This window comes from Triticum dicoccoides, chromosome 6B (genome assembly GCF_002162155.2).
Source record: "Triticum dicoccoides isolate Atlit2015 ecotype Zavitan chromosome 6B, WEW_v2.0, whole genome shotgun sequence".
NCBI classification, from domain to species: domain Eukaryota; kingdom Viridiplantae; phylum Streptophyta; class Magnoliopsida; order Poales; family Poaceae; genus Triticum; species Triticum dicoccoides.
In genome coordinates, this window is record NC_041391.1 from 437,408,254 (window position 1) to 437,421,476 (window position 13,223).

Here is a 13,223-nt window from a genome sequence, read left to right on the forward strand (position 1 = left end):
GAACCCTTTTTCCTTTTTCCTACAAATCGAGAGGATGTTGCCGTCGCCGACATGATTTTTTGCTACAATTTTGTTTTTTTGCTGGAACCGTATTTGATATTTGCTGGAACCGTATTTGATATTTGTTGGAACCAGCATTTGATTTTGCTGTAGTAGGCGAAGATGACGCTCGGGTGGCAATGAACGGTGGCGCCATGTGTTTATTGCTGGAACCACTTAAGATCTTTGCTGGAACCCCTTCTCTATTTTGCTACAAATCGAGAAGATGTTGCCATCGCTTTTCATTACATTTTTGTTTTTTGCTGGAACTATATTTGAATTTTGCTGGAAGTAGCAATCGTTTTTGCTACAACCAGCCGAAGCAGAGCTGGAACTGTTATGGTGAGGCTGCGCCCTGGCACGATGGCGTCGGCGGCGGGAGTGTCCACCGGAGCTGCAAGCAGGCGGAGCGAGGTAGACGGAGGCGGAGGAAAAGGCAGAGGCGGGAGGGCTCACCGGGAGGCAGAGGCGGAGTCAGGACGGAGTTAATCCCGTGGGTGGACGAAACCGAAACGCCAGATCGAACGGGTATAATCGCTAAAATCGGACGGCTGCGTGTCGACCGGCCCAAATTGAGCCGGTCGACCGGAGCCTAGTACTCGCCTTGAGATAAGGGCCAGATTTGTTCATTTTGAGGGACGAGGCACTCCTGTTTGTGAAGTGAAGATTCATACCTCCCTGTGCAGCGCAAGATTCCTTCCCATGAAAGGAAAAGGTTCCGTCTGGAAAGCACTGTTGTTACCAGAGAAGCAGAAAATAGCAATTACACGCGAGAAAGAAAACGTGCGGAAACAAACAAGGAAGGAGAAAGCTCGCGGCTTCCTCTGCCCCCGAGCGAATCCCACCCATCCTCTTCCTCCCCCGTTCCCCCTCCACGTCTTCCTCCGCTCCACCCCTTTCCTCCTCCCCAGCTCCCGTCCCTCCCCCGAATCCGAGCCGCTTGTTCCATCCAAACGGTGGGGCGCGGCTCCGATCCGCCCGATCCGGGTCGCTCTCGAGGCTCCGGCGCGCGCGGCGGCGGCGATGGATTCAGAGGACGACACGCGCGACTCCGCCGACGAGGACTTCTACAGCGGCGGCGAGGCGGGCCTCGCCCTCAGCGACGACGGGGACGCGGACTACGACTTCGCCGACCGCGACTCCGATGACTCGGATGACCTAATCTCCCACAGGCAGCAGGTGATCATCGATTGGCGTCCGGTCGGTCCCAGTATAGAAATTGCTTGTTCGAGATGGAATGGGAGATGCAGCAGCGCCGGAGCGGCCATGTGTCGGTGGTCTGTCTGCCCCGAGACGATAGGTTGGATGATGTGGACAGAAATGCTCTCGCGTATACTACTATATATAAATAGTGGATAGAAATGTGACTGGTTGGATGATCTAGATATTGCTTTCGGTTGCCTGTGTGATTGCCTGGCGTGGACGAAGAGCTCGATCAGAGTCCTTCCCATGGATGAAATGTGCTTATATAAACCGGAGGGTGGTTCTATTTATGTCCTACGGTAGGAAAAGACAAGCCGAGTATTCCTGATAAATTACTTCTGGTTATCAGATAGGTGCTAGCTGCGACTGGTGTCCTGGCATGCGAAATTCACTTTGTGTTGTAGCTTGTAATTCAGTGTGTCGCATTGCTTTATGATTCCAGTTTTGGTTGCTGGTAATAAGTGGTAATGGAATGTAGCATGACAGGGAGAGCGGTGTTTAGGGTAGGACTGTTGGAAAGCATGCAAAGGAAAACTTCTAAACTGGGGACTAAATAATGGTTAGTATGTATTAGGCATGTACTTCAAGTCCTGGAAACAGCCTCTTACAGAAATGTAGGGAAAGGCTGCCTACTATAGACCCAAAGTGGTCAGACCCTTCCCCGACCCTGCGCAAGCGGGAGCTACATGCACCGGGCTGCCCTTTATGTATTAGGCATGTACTGACATGCTACCCTGATGCAAGGATATACCAGTCTAAATGGTATGTTTCTGAATCTGATTTTGGGAGGTTTCCTGCAGCTTGCTGATTTGATTGGAGCTGGCAGTTTTTTAATGTATGATTTGATAGCTCTAGCCAAAAGATGGTGATTAATTTGCAGATCATACTAATTAGGTGAATACACGAGTCTTACTTAGTGTTTACTTACTCACAGTCGATGGAAATTTCTATGTGGGATGCAAGTACTCTTCTAGCTTCAAACTATGAAATAGGGTACCTTGCATGATCTTGGCACAGGTCGTTAAATTTATTTCGTTCTGATTCACTATTTGTAGTGATATTCTGTCTAAATATCAAGAGATGAAACGATTAGGGAAAGAAAAGCTTTTGAAGCTTATGGTACACAACTCTAGCGTGTTGATTCGGGGTTAGATTTTTGTTCCTCCCTTATGCAGAACTTAAATTGATAGGATTGAACACATCTTCCATTCGTTAGTGCACTTCCCATTCATACTGATTTTCAGTTTTAATCAGATGCAAACAGAAAAATGTTCCTTCATACGATGTTGTGATATATTTTTTGGTGTACTTTCTTCGTGAAACAGAATTGACATTCAGTATACCGTCATTTTGTCATGATATGTTTTCTAGATATTATTCACACTTTCGTCTGATGTACTTGCATTCTGAAGCGTTGTGATGTGAGTGCATCAAGTGCTGTCCAATCTGCAATAGCCGACCGTGTAAAGTGTTGCAGTGTTGCTTAACATAGAGCACCAAAGGGCTGGTATTTTCTTTGCTTACGCAATCAAGTAACCAGACAAGTTACTTTTCTGGTTATGGAATATTGTTTGGAAGTGCATAGTTAACTTACATAGGCGTTCATCTTGCATGATGATGTTAAATTATAGCAAGTCCAAGATCTACTGATTTGGACATGGAGCATTAAATCCTTTATAAAAAATGAACCAATTTAGCCTCTACAAAGTTTCTATGATAAATGAAATGTCCAGCTTTTAATACCCTCGTTTGCATCTTCCTCTACCACCGCCCCCCACCCTCCGATATCCACTCTTCTCCTCTTGTTTTCCTTACAAACTCCAGTTTAACAGCAGATTTTCTCACTTCCCTCTTTGATCTATTATGGATGACCTTGAGCTGCGTTCAGTTCAGATGGTTGGTCAAGAAGAGGGTTATATGCAAATGGTCAATGATGGGAAATATATATAGTTAGCAAAGAAGTGAAAAGTCACGGAGCTAGATTTGAGGCTGTTTGATTTGTAGCCAAATTTGACTACACTTTTGGATGGCCCACCTCACTGAGTGTGCCACTGTGCACACAATGCTTAAATTTGGTATAATCGTTGCTGCAATCCAGGTAGCTTTTGAACGTAGAAGCCTATATTATTGTAGAATTGTAATGATATCGGTATTGTGCCACACAAATAGAGTTAACAAACCCATTTTTTTTAACAATATTGCTTTTTTTGGGACCTTTGACACATAAAGTCCGGGCCTCCAGGGTATATTTTGGTCGGCAATGTATTGAGGTTTAGGCTATTAGCATGTAAACACATGTCATCAGTCGCAAGTCAATCCAAGCTTCTCTCTCTGCACATGGTTCCATGTGTTCTTCGAGGTTGAATAATATACTTGAAATCGTAAGGTTGTACTCCCTCTGTTCACTTTTATAAGGCGTTGAAGATATTTCAGACAGTGTGCAAAGCAGGTCAATTTCAGTTGTCTGAAACGACTTATAAAAGTGAACGGAGGGAGTAGCAAATTTCTTCCTGGACGTGAAAAATACAACCAACAGAATTCTTATTTCGCTTTTCTTTTGCCTAGATTTTTTTCTGCTTATGTACTCCATGAGTTGGTGATTTTTGGTGTATGTACCTGTTAAATAGTCAGATTTTACCGCCAAAGGATTTTTATTTACTAACTACATGCTGGTTTGACCAAGATTAACTTTCTTTCTCTCCATTTAATCTAGCAATGAACTGGCCGTACTCAGCTTATGTGGTTCTTAGGTGTTCATTTCACCTTATATCTATGTTTATCTTACTACTATTTTCTTGTTTATATTCCAGCAAAACTACAGTGTACTGAGTGAAACTGACATAAAGCAACATCAAGCAGATGACATGAATCGGGTTTCAACTGTTCTTTCAATTTCGAAATCAGAAGCTTGCGCCCTTCTTCGCAGTTATAACTGGTAATAGGCATCATTACATCTGGCATGGTAGTTGCATGCTTAAATAGTTACTTTTATCCAAGTTTAAGCACAAAATAGGTGCAGGTGAATGAGATACTGCTATATTAGGATCATACTTCTTTGGCCCTTCCTTCTCGATGGCAGCGCTGCTTGTATCTCCTTTTTTGTGACAGCTTCTGTAGGCGGTGATATTTAGTTTATGTTGCTCACAATATTTCCTTTCTGTAAAGGCATTATAAAGTTTCTTCTTGCAGGAGCGTTAGTAAGGTGCATGACGAGTGGTTTGTTGATGAAGCACGAGTTCGTACTGCCGTTGGTTTACCGGAGAAGCAAAATGAAATGCCAAATGAAAGAGAAGTAAGGCTCACTATTTTTTTATTTTTGCTCTGTTGCCCAAGCATATTCCCCCCTTTGGACAATATAGTATTCTTCTAGTTGACGTTTATATTATTGGATTGCCTGTATATTTTGTAACCCGTGGAGTTAGTATGACCTGCCTGGTAACCTGTATTTTGCTGGAGAAAATGTTGAACAATAGGCTTGTTATTTTCAATGCTTGCGGCAAAGGGATGGGCTTGCACCCTTTTATGTTCTAGACTAGACATGCTAATGAAAACATTCCTGTACATGTAGGTCATGTGCATATAAACTCCACTTCTTACATTACTTATCTATCCTTTAACAGCTTACGTGTGGGATTTGCTTCGAAAGTTGTCCACGTGAGTCAATGGGTGCTGCTTCATGTGGGCATCCTTTCTGTGGTGTATGTTGGAGAGGTTCGTTCTCTCGTTATCCCCTTGCTTTGGATGGTCATACTTTACACTGCCCTTGCCTAGATAATTGTGCCATGAATACGCTTGGTGATGGACCAAAGTGTGCCTAACTATCTATTAAGTTACCCTTGATTTTTCTTCTGACTGAACACATAGATGTTTACCGTAGCTGCATGTGAGCATATCTTCCTCAATCAGTGTGTTCCTGAATATGTTTTTCTGAAAGAAGCATTGATGGCAATTTATAGTCATACGTGAACACAAACAAATGTATTATGCTTTTTCCTATAGCGTGAACGCAAACAAATGTATTATACTTTTTCCTGATAGGTTGCAAGCCTGCAGTGTTATTGTTGCACAACATTGACCATGCTCCTCCAAATTGATAACATTTTTTTTTGTGGTTCTCATTTCTTATATGCAATAATATCACTTGTTGGGCATAAATGCTGTATTTGAATGCTCTAGGATCTAGCCGTTTGGAGTTCTATATTGGATAGTATATTATTACCTGTTTGAACCATTTTGAAATTGAGTAGATAAAAAGTCCATAGATTTCCAATTTAACATTCTATATTTTTCTTTGGTCACTTAACTAGAAATCTAGAATAACTCATAACAAAACCAAATGTCATGTCCAAAGACAAATATCAGTTTTCCAGTGTTTCAACATGATGCCATCCTTATTCTCCTCTTGCAATTTGGTTCCTTTTTAGTTTTTTTGCATACTTTGTGAACCATTTAGTCTATATGCCCTGTGTTTCAATTTTATCATTTCATAACGATTTGAGTTTTTGTTCCATCGTTTCATGGAATGCTTTCAGTTTATCTTACATCTAATATAACCTTTTTCTTGTAATTAAATGCAATGTTTGAAGATTTTAGCTTTAATGTTCAGTTGGTGCTGATTAAATTTTCGGTTTCATTGACAGGCTATATTAGCACAGCTATAAATGATGGTCCAGGATGTTTGATGTTGAGATGTCCTGATCCATCCTGTTCTGCTGCTGTTGGACAAGATATGGTTAATTTATTTGCTAGTGACGAGGATAAGGGGAAGTATGAACGATATCTTTGCAGATCTTACATTGAAGATAATAGAAAAGTAAGTCCATATCTTTCTGAATTATATCTGAATTCAAAATTTCTTTTCCGAGCACCAAGTGCTGCTCAGTTAGGGGAAGGGTGGTGACGGCCACACCTGGCCAAAGGATTCAGAATTTGGCATTGCGCAATCCTTTGTTCTGGCACCTATTTTTTTCTTTGTATTTGATTTTATATATCAGAATTTCTTGTTGGTAGATAACTGAAAAAAATGCTTAAATGTCTTGTGCATTTTACTGCTGTCTACTATCACCTTCTGATTTGCACCTCAATTATCACTGTCATTTATGTTAAACAGACAAAATGGTGTCCTGCTCCTGGCTGCGAATATGCTGTGGAATTTGTCGTTGGCAGTGGCAGCTATGATGTTTCATGTGGCTGTTCTTACGGGTTCTGTTGGAACGTGAGTATTTCTGGCTGTAGCTTATTTGTGATATGTTCAGTCGAGCTTAGAATTAAGAAGTCGTGTGATTTTTTTTCAGTGCACGGAGGAAGCTCATCGCCCTGTAGACTGTTCCACAGTTTCCAAATGGATTCTCAAGAATAGTGCGGAATCCGAGAATATGAACTGGTACGTCTTCTCCCAAATGTCGCATTGTCTGTCCAACAGCATGGTCATGTCAATGAAGTATTACTATCTCTGATTTCCAAGTGTGCCAAGCTTTGACATGGGTATGTTTGTGTAACATGTATACCGGCCCATCTGGTCTTTAACCATCTTTTTTGTTATATCTAATTGCTAATGGAATAAGACGCACACTAGCAAGTTGTCTACTCTACCAACTATTTGCTCATTCTCTCCACTTCCCTATTGCTTACCAGTTACTACCTTGCGTTTCTTTTGAAATTCTACTTGTCATATTTCCTTACTGAACCAAATTAGGTTTCTTCACAAAAATGCTTGTTGTAGATACCCGGCGTACGTGATCTGCAAATTGGACTGCAAAGCCTTTTCTTTCTCTCACATATCTCTATTTTTGGCTTCTCTAAATTGTTCCATTTCACCCCCACTAGTGTTCTTCCTAACATGTATCCTTCTAGGGTCTGATGAGCACTCCCTAGACTTTTTTGCTTAGTTTGTGCTATTCTTTTCCCATTTCTTTACTAACATAAGGGTGTTGTTATGTTTAAAAAACATAATGGTGTTGTTGTTCAGTCAATGGAATGCTGCGTCTGTGCAGATATAGTATGTTTTTACTTCGAGTTGTTTTGACTAGCAACTATACCTTTTTTCTTTCTTCACCACCTGTTGGTTCTGTTTTCCAGGATACTAGCTAATTCGAAGCCTTGTCCCAAGTGCAAGCGGCCTATTGAAAAAAACCAGGGCTGCATGCACATTACGTGCACACCGCCATGTAAATTTGAATTCTGCTGGTACACAATCACATTGCTGCTACACTTCTGCTTATAGTTTTTGGCCATTTTAGATAGTTGACACATCATGCTGTGAATGCAGGCTTTGTCTTGGTCCATGGTCAGATCACGGGGAGAGGACAGGTGGTTTTTATGCTTGTAACCGTTATGAGGCAGCAAGGCAAGAGGGAGCGGTAATGGTTCACCTAGTCATGAACATCAAGTTATTGTATCATTAAATTATTTATGCTAATTCCTTCCTTCTACATTTCTGTTATAGTTTGATGATTCTGAAAGGAGAAGAGAAATGGCAAAGAATTCCCTCGAGAGATATACACATTACTATGAGCGATGGGCAGCCAATCAGTCAGTAAGTGATTTTCAACTCAGTTAGCAGCATTGACACTCCTTTAATGTCAGGTCTTAAGTGGGTAAATAGTGAGCTAAACTCCTAAACATTTCCTATGCACTCAAGATAGCCTAGGCATGTAACTCCCAATCCAACAGATGAGATAATTTCTTATCATGTAGACATGTACTCCCTCCGTCCGGAAATACTTGTCCTACAAATGGTTGTATCTAGACTTATTTTAGTTATAGATACATCCATTTTCAACCATTTCTAGGACAAGTATTTCCGGACGGAGGGAGTAGTGGTGAATCGTGAGTGAACCTTTGGGTGGTAATATACGTTGTCAGCTTTTTCTGCGGCAATGAGCTCACGAATATCATGGGTGCATAATGTACAAATCAGTACTAAGCCAACTTGGAAGTTGGAAGTGGTGCTTGAATGACTGTTATACTGTTCTTAGTTGTAGTGGTGGTTTCTTTGCTTGTCAAACTTGCCAGGAGTTCATTTACGGTCGAAGACAATGCTGTATGTAGGATATTTCGAGTTTTTAAGATCTCAGTGTGATAGGGTCAAAGAATAGAATATTAATGCTTGTTTCTCTCTCGAAACGCAGAGAGCTGCATATCATTTCAATAAGAAGAAAGAAATAAGTACAAGGATGCGGGTAGAAACTCCGTTGACCCAAACACCTCAAACACAACCCAAAGGAACAAATAAGAACTCTCACCACACAAAAAACAAAACGGCCAAAATCAGACAAAGGACGAGCCTAAACGTCCAAGGTAAGCATCCCAAAGAAAAGCCCCCGAAGCACCAAAGCTCCAACTGAACACCAGAGGGCGAACTCGTTAGCAACTGTCAGCAACAACACGGAAACATTTGGTCTAGCGCCATTGAAAACGCAATCGTTCTGATGTTTCCATATTTCCCACGCCACCAAGACAATGAGGAGGTAAGCCCTTTCAAGAGTTCTTTGGAAACTTGAATGAGAGCTTGACCTCACCAGCTTGAGAACTGGCCAGTGGTGGGTTGCGGAGCAATAGCAATTACGCCTAATCTTTGGAGAATATGAGACATTGAGACCAGACATGCCTGGAAAAGACGCACGATACAAGGATGTGCTGAATTGACTCCTCGACTTGATCGCACAAGGGGCATGCAGCCGGGTGCGGCAACCCCCTTTTGTCCAGGCGGTCTACTGTCCAGTACTGATTATTGATGGCAAGCCAAATAAATAGCTTAAGTGCAAAGGAGCTCAGGTCCACCGGATTCTCTTCCAAGGGGCGAATCTCATCGCACCAATAAAGAAAGCCTCGTATGCTGATTTGCATGAGTACAATCCCGAACGCGTAAACCGCCAATGGTGCTGATCAGGAACATCCTGTTGAAGGTGCAGTCCCTCCACTTAATCCCAAAACTGAAGGTATTCAGTTAGCACTTGGACAGTAAGGGCGCCCTTGATGTCTGCGACCCATCTCCGCTCCGTTAGAGCTTGAGCCACAGTGTGCTGCTTGACCACTCTTTTGGAGATCAGCTTGAAAAGGTTTGGAGATCTCCTGAAGCCATCAATCAGACAAGAACAAAGTGGTCTGCCCATTTCCAACAATTGACTCAACAGCGACACAGAACAAAGCCAGAGCATTTCGAGGAACGAGGACGGGCAAACCGGACCATGGGTGATCCGCGCCAGTTTTCTGCAGCCATAACCATCGCACGCAGAGCACCCACCCCAACGTTGAAGGTTAGGAATACCAAGACCACCCTATTGGGTTGGTCGCTGGACTCGCTCCCGGGAATCAAGGCAGTTGCCCCCATTAGCCTTTTCCTGGCACTTCCAAAGAAACCCCCTACACCGCTTATCAATGGCCTTGATAACCCATTTGGGAAGGCCCAACGCAATCATGAGATAAATAGGAATGGTAGAAAGTACAACTCATACCGTCACAACAAACCGACTAGTACGATTCATGGGTGATGCCTTTCGTCCAGGGAGATTGTTAGCAACCTTATCAACAAGAGGGTGGGGGTCTGCCTCGGAAGGCTTCTTGACCGTGAGTGGGAGACCCAAATAGGTGCAAGGGAAGTGCTTAATATCACAAGATAAACTGCTGGATACGACCTCCATATCTTCATCCTTGCACTGAATTGGGGTAACGAGCTCTTGGACATATTGGTCACAAGACCTGAGGCATGGTCAAAAATGTCCAGAAGTTGCCTGATGTTAGTGAGGTCATTTGCAGCAGGCCGGAGAAACATCACTACATCATCAGCATAGAAACTGGTTGCAGCAGACCCACATGAGCAGCCCAGTTCACAAGAGTTCAAGACATCCATCACAAGGATAAATAACATAGGGGATAGGGGGTCACCTTGATTGGAGGCCACGATGATGGAAGATGTGCTCATCCGGCCCACCATTGACTAGGAACTAAGGGAAGATGTGGAGAGCAGCAAACATGTGGAATTGAACGTTGACCAAAACCTAAATGCTTTAAAACCTCAATGAGGAAAGGCCAAGATACGGAATCAAAAGGCTTTCTATATATCCAGTTTGAGTAAAATGTGAGGCTCCTTTCGTTGGTGCAAACATTTTGCCATTTGTTGAACAAGGAGAAAACTGTCATGAATTCTCCTTCCCTTGACAAAAGCAGATTGGTTTACAGGCACCAAATCAGGCAGCAAGGGTGCAAGGCGATTGGCCATGAGCTTAGCAACCAGTTTGGCAAAACTGTGGATAAGGCTTATGGGCCGGAAGTCTCACCTGGATGGCATTGACCTTCTTCGGCAGAAGGGAGATGAGGAGAGTTGAGAAGTCTGAATTTGGACACATGACCATGATGATCAGCTGAGAGAGCTAGCAGTAGGTCCACTTTGATAATTTCCCAACATGACTTATAAAACAACCAGCAAGCCCGTCAGGTCCAGGTGCTTTATCAAACGGCAAGTCTTTGATGGTTGCCCACACTTCATCCTCCGAAAAAGGTTCCTCCAAAGAAACCAAATCATGCTGCTGGAAGTGAAAAACTGAGAGGTCCAAGGAAAAATCCCGAACCTGAGACGAACCAATAAGGTTTTTCATAGTAATTCAGCACAGCCTCATGTTTATCCCCTTGGTTTGTAACGACCTGATCACCAACCTTCAACTTGGCTATAAAATTCTTCTTCTTACAATATCTAGAATGTTGGTGGAAGAAAGAGGTATTAGCATCGCCATCATGAAGATGAATAACACGGGACCGCAGCCGGGTGATACTGTGATCGTGGGAAGCCAAACCAAGACAATGCAATTTAAAGTTTCTTCCGCAGCCACTCCTCGCCATTGGAAAGAGCCTAATTTTCAGTAGGCCAAGCTAAGGAACATAAAGATCTAAATATTGTTTTTGTTGCTTCGTTTTTTTCATTTTGATTGATGAAATAGTTAATGTACTACTAGCAACTCTTATTTTGCATGTAACATACAATATTTACGCACTATTTTTGTTATGATGTAGTCAAGGCAAAAGGCGCTTGGGGATCTGCAGAGTCTGCAGAATGATAAGGTAGCTGACATTCATACCTGTAACATCATTGATATTACAGGTTGCATCATTTTTTTATCAGAGCAATGTCATTCAGGGCAGTGTCATTAGAAGGATTCACAATTTAATGCTAAAATTCTCCAACACCTAATGACTGTTATTTTGTTTGGTAAACCTTACAGCTTGAAAAGCTAAGTGACATACAAAGCCAACCTGAGTCACAGCTTAAGTTCATAATTGAAGCATGGTTACAGGTATGAATGACACTCTAATCAGCAAGTGTCGCCTGTACTTTTGTTCAGTTTTCTGAGTATCCCACTCAGGCTGTATGGTCTCATTTTGCAGATTGTTGAATGTAGGCGGGTATTGAAGTGGACTTACGCATATGGTTATTACCTTCCAGACCATGAACATGCCAAAAGGCAGTTCTTCGAATACGTTCAAGGTTCGTATTTTTCGTACTGTAGATTCCATTCGAAGTATCTATCACTAAAGGGTATCCTTTTGCTATTACTTATTCAGGTGAAGCAGAATCTGGTTTGGAACGCCTTCATCAGTGTGCGGAGAAAGAACTTCAGATCTATCTCGATGCAGACTGCCCATCAAAAGATTTTAATGACTTCCGTACAAAGTTGGCTGGATTGACCAGGTAATGAAAATCTTAGTGTATTTGTTCTGGTCAGTGTTGTTTCTGTCTAACTGGTGTCATCATCCTTAATATGGACATTAGAATAGTGTTTCCCACAATCATGTAAAGATACTGGTTTCAAGTGTAATTATGTGGTGGTCTTTCTCCGTATGTATAACTGCCAAAATTCTTGCAGCTTGTGCTTTAATTCAGTACTTTTCATGTCATTGCTATACACTTCTTCTACTCATCTCTGCTCAACAATTCTTTGTCTATTTAACAGCGTAACTCGCAATTATTTCGAAAACCTGGTCCGTGCATTGGAGTCTGGATTGAATGATGTTGGAGCTCATAGCGGCCAAGGTGCATGTAGCAAGGCCGTAAGCTCCAAGAATCTTGGCGGTAAGAGCAAGAGTGGCAAGAACAAGGCACCTGTTGGAGCCTCAAAGTCAGGCAGCTCAACCCGTGGTATGGATGATGGGAACATTTGGGCCTGTGATCAGTGCACATTTGCAAACCCTAGGTCTGCTAGGAGCTGCCAGGTTTGTGACCATCAGCAGCACCGTTAGATCTTGTCAAGCATTGAACATATGGATTCGATTGGATTGGAACACCCTGCCCCGTGAATGCCTATAGAGGCACATGGCGCATGAAGTTACTGGCCTCTAGGGCAGGAAAAAACTAGAGGGTGGAAATAGAAGACTCTGCTGCATTGGAAGCGCAGCAAAAGCTCAAGAGGTAGAATTTTTCGTGTCCTGGTTGTCTGTTAACCGACGATGCCCCAGCAGCCTCACTCAAATATCATGGCTCGTTTGTATATAACTTAGCACCCAGCCCTCTTGTCTTGTTTGAGAGGGGTATTGACGGGTGTTTGCTGATGCATGGACTGACCTGTTGTAGTGTTGTACAACTGTTGTAAAAACTGTAATAATATTGACCTGTATTGAGTACATTTATTTATGTTCGCCGGTCTTGTCAGTTTTTTTTTAATTCTATCTAATTAGAAAGTAGTTGAACACAAAAGATTTCCCTGTGGCAGGAGCAGCAATATAGGTATAGCAAGAACAACTGCACGCTTGTTTGCTCCAATGATTTTGTTTATGAATCCTTGGTGGATTGCAATGATAAAGCATTTGTGCGATGTGGCGTTTGCTTTGCTCCAATGGTGGAGCTAAAGGATCCTGTTTGAAGAACTGTAATTGTGAACTTACAGACCATGAGGCCCTTTTTCCGTCAGCAGGTTGCTCGGCGGCGGACAGCATACGCCCTGGCCCCATGGATATGGTGGCACTAGGCAACACACATCGTGAGGTCTGAC

At 42.7% G+C, this 13,223-nt stretch overlaps 1 protein-coding gene across 1 annotated transcript; it reads left to right on the forward strand.

Moving 5' to 3' along the window:
• Positions 1–832: 832 nt before the first annotated feature.
• LOC119326472 (probable E3 ubiquitin-protein ligase ARI8) lies at positions 833–12,877 on the forward strand. The gene is made up of 15 exons (XM_037600108.1): positions 833–1,218; positions 4,053–4,177; positions 4,432–4,534; positions 4,863–4,953; positions 5,883–6,055; positions 6,353–6,457; positions 6,537–6,625; positions 7,321–7,428; positions 7,511–7,601; positions 7,688–7,777; positions 11,251–11,298; positions 11,460–11,531; positions 11,623–11,722; positions 11,800–11,926; positions 12,189–12,877. Exons 1-15 carry the CDS (start codon positions 1,063–1,065, stop codon positions 12,472–12,474), a joined length of 1,764 nt encoding a protein of 587 aa, XP_037456005.1. The 5' UTR covers positions 833–1,062; the 3' UTR covers positions 12,475–12,877.
• The last annotated feature ends 346 nt before the right edge of the window (positions 12,878–13,223 follow it).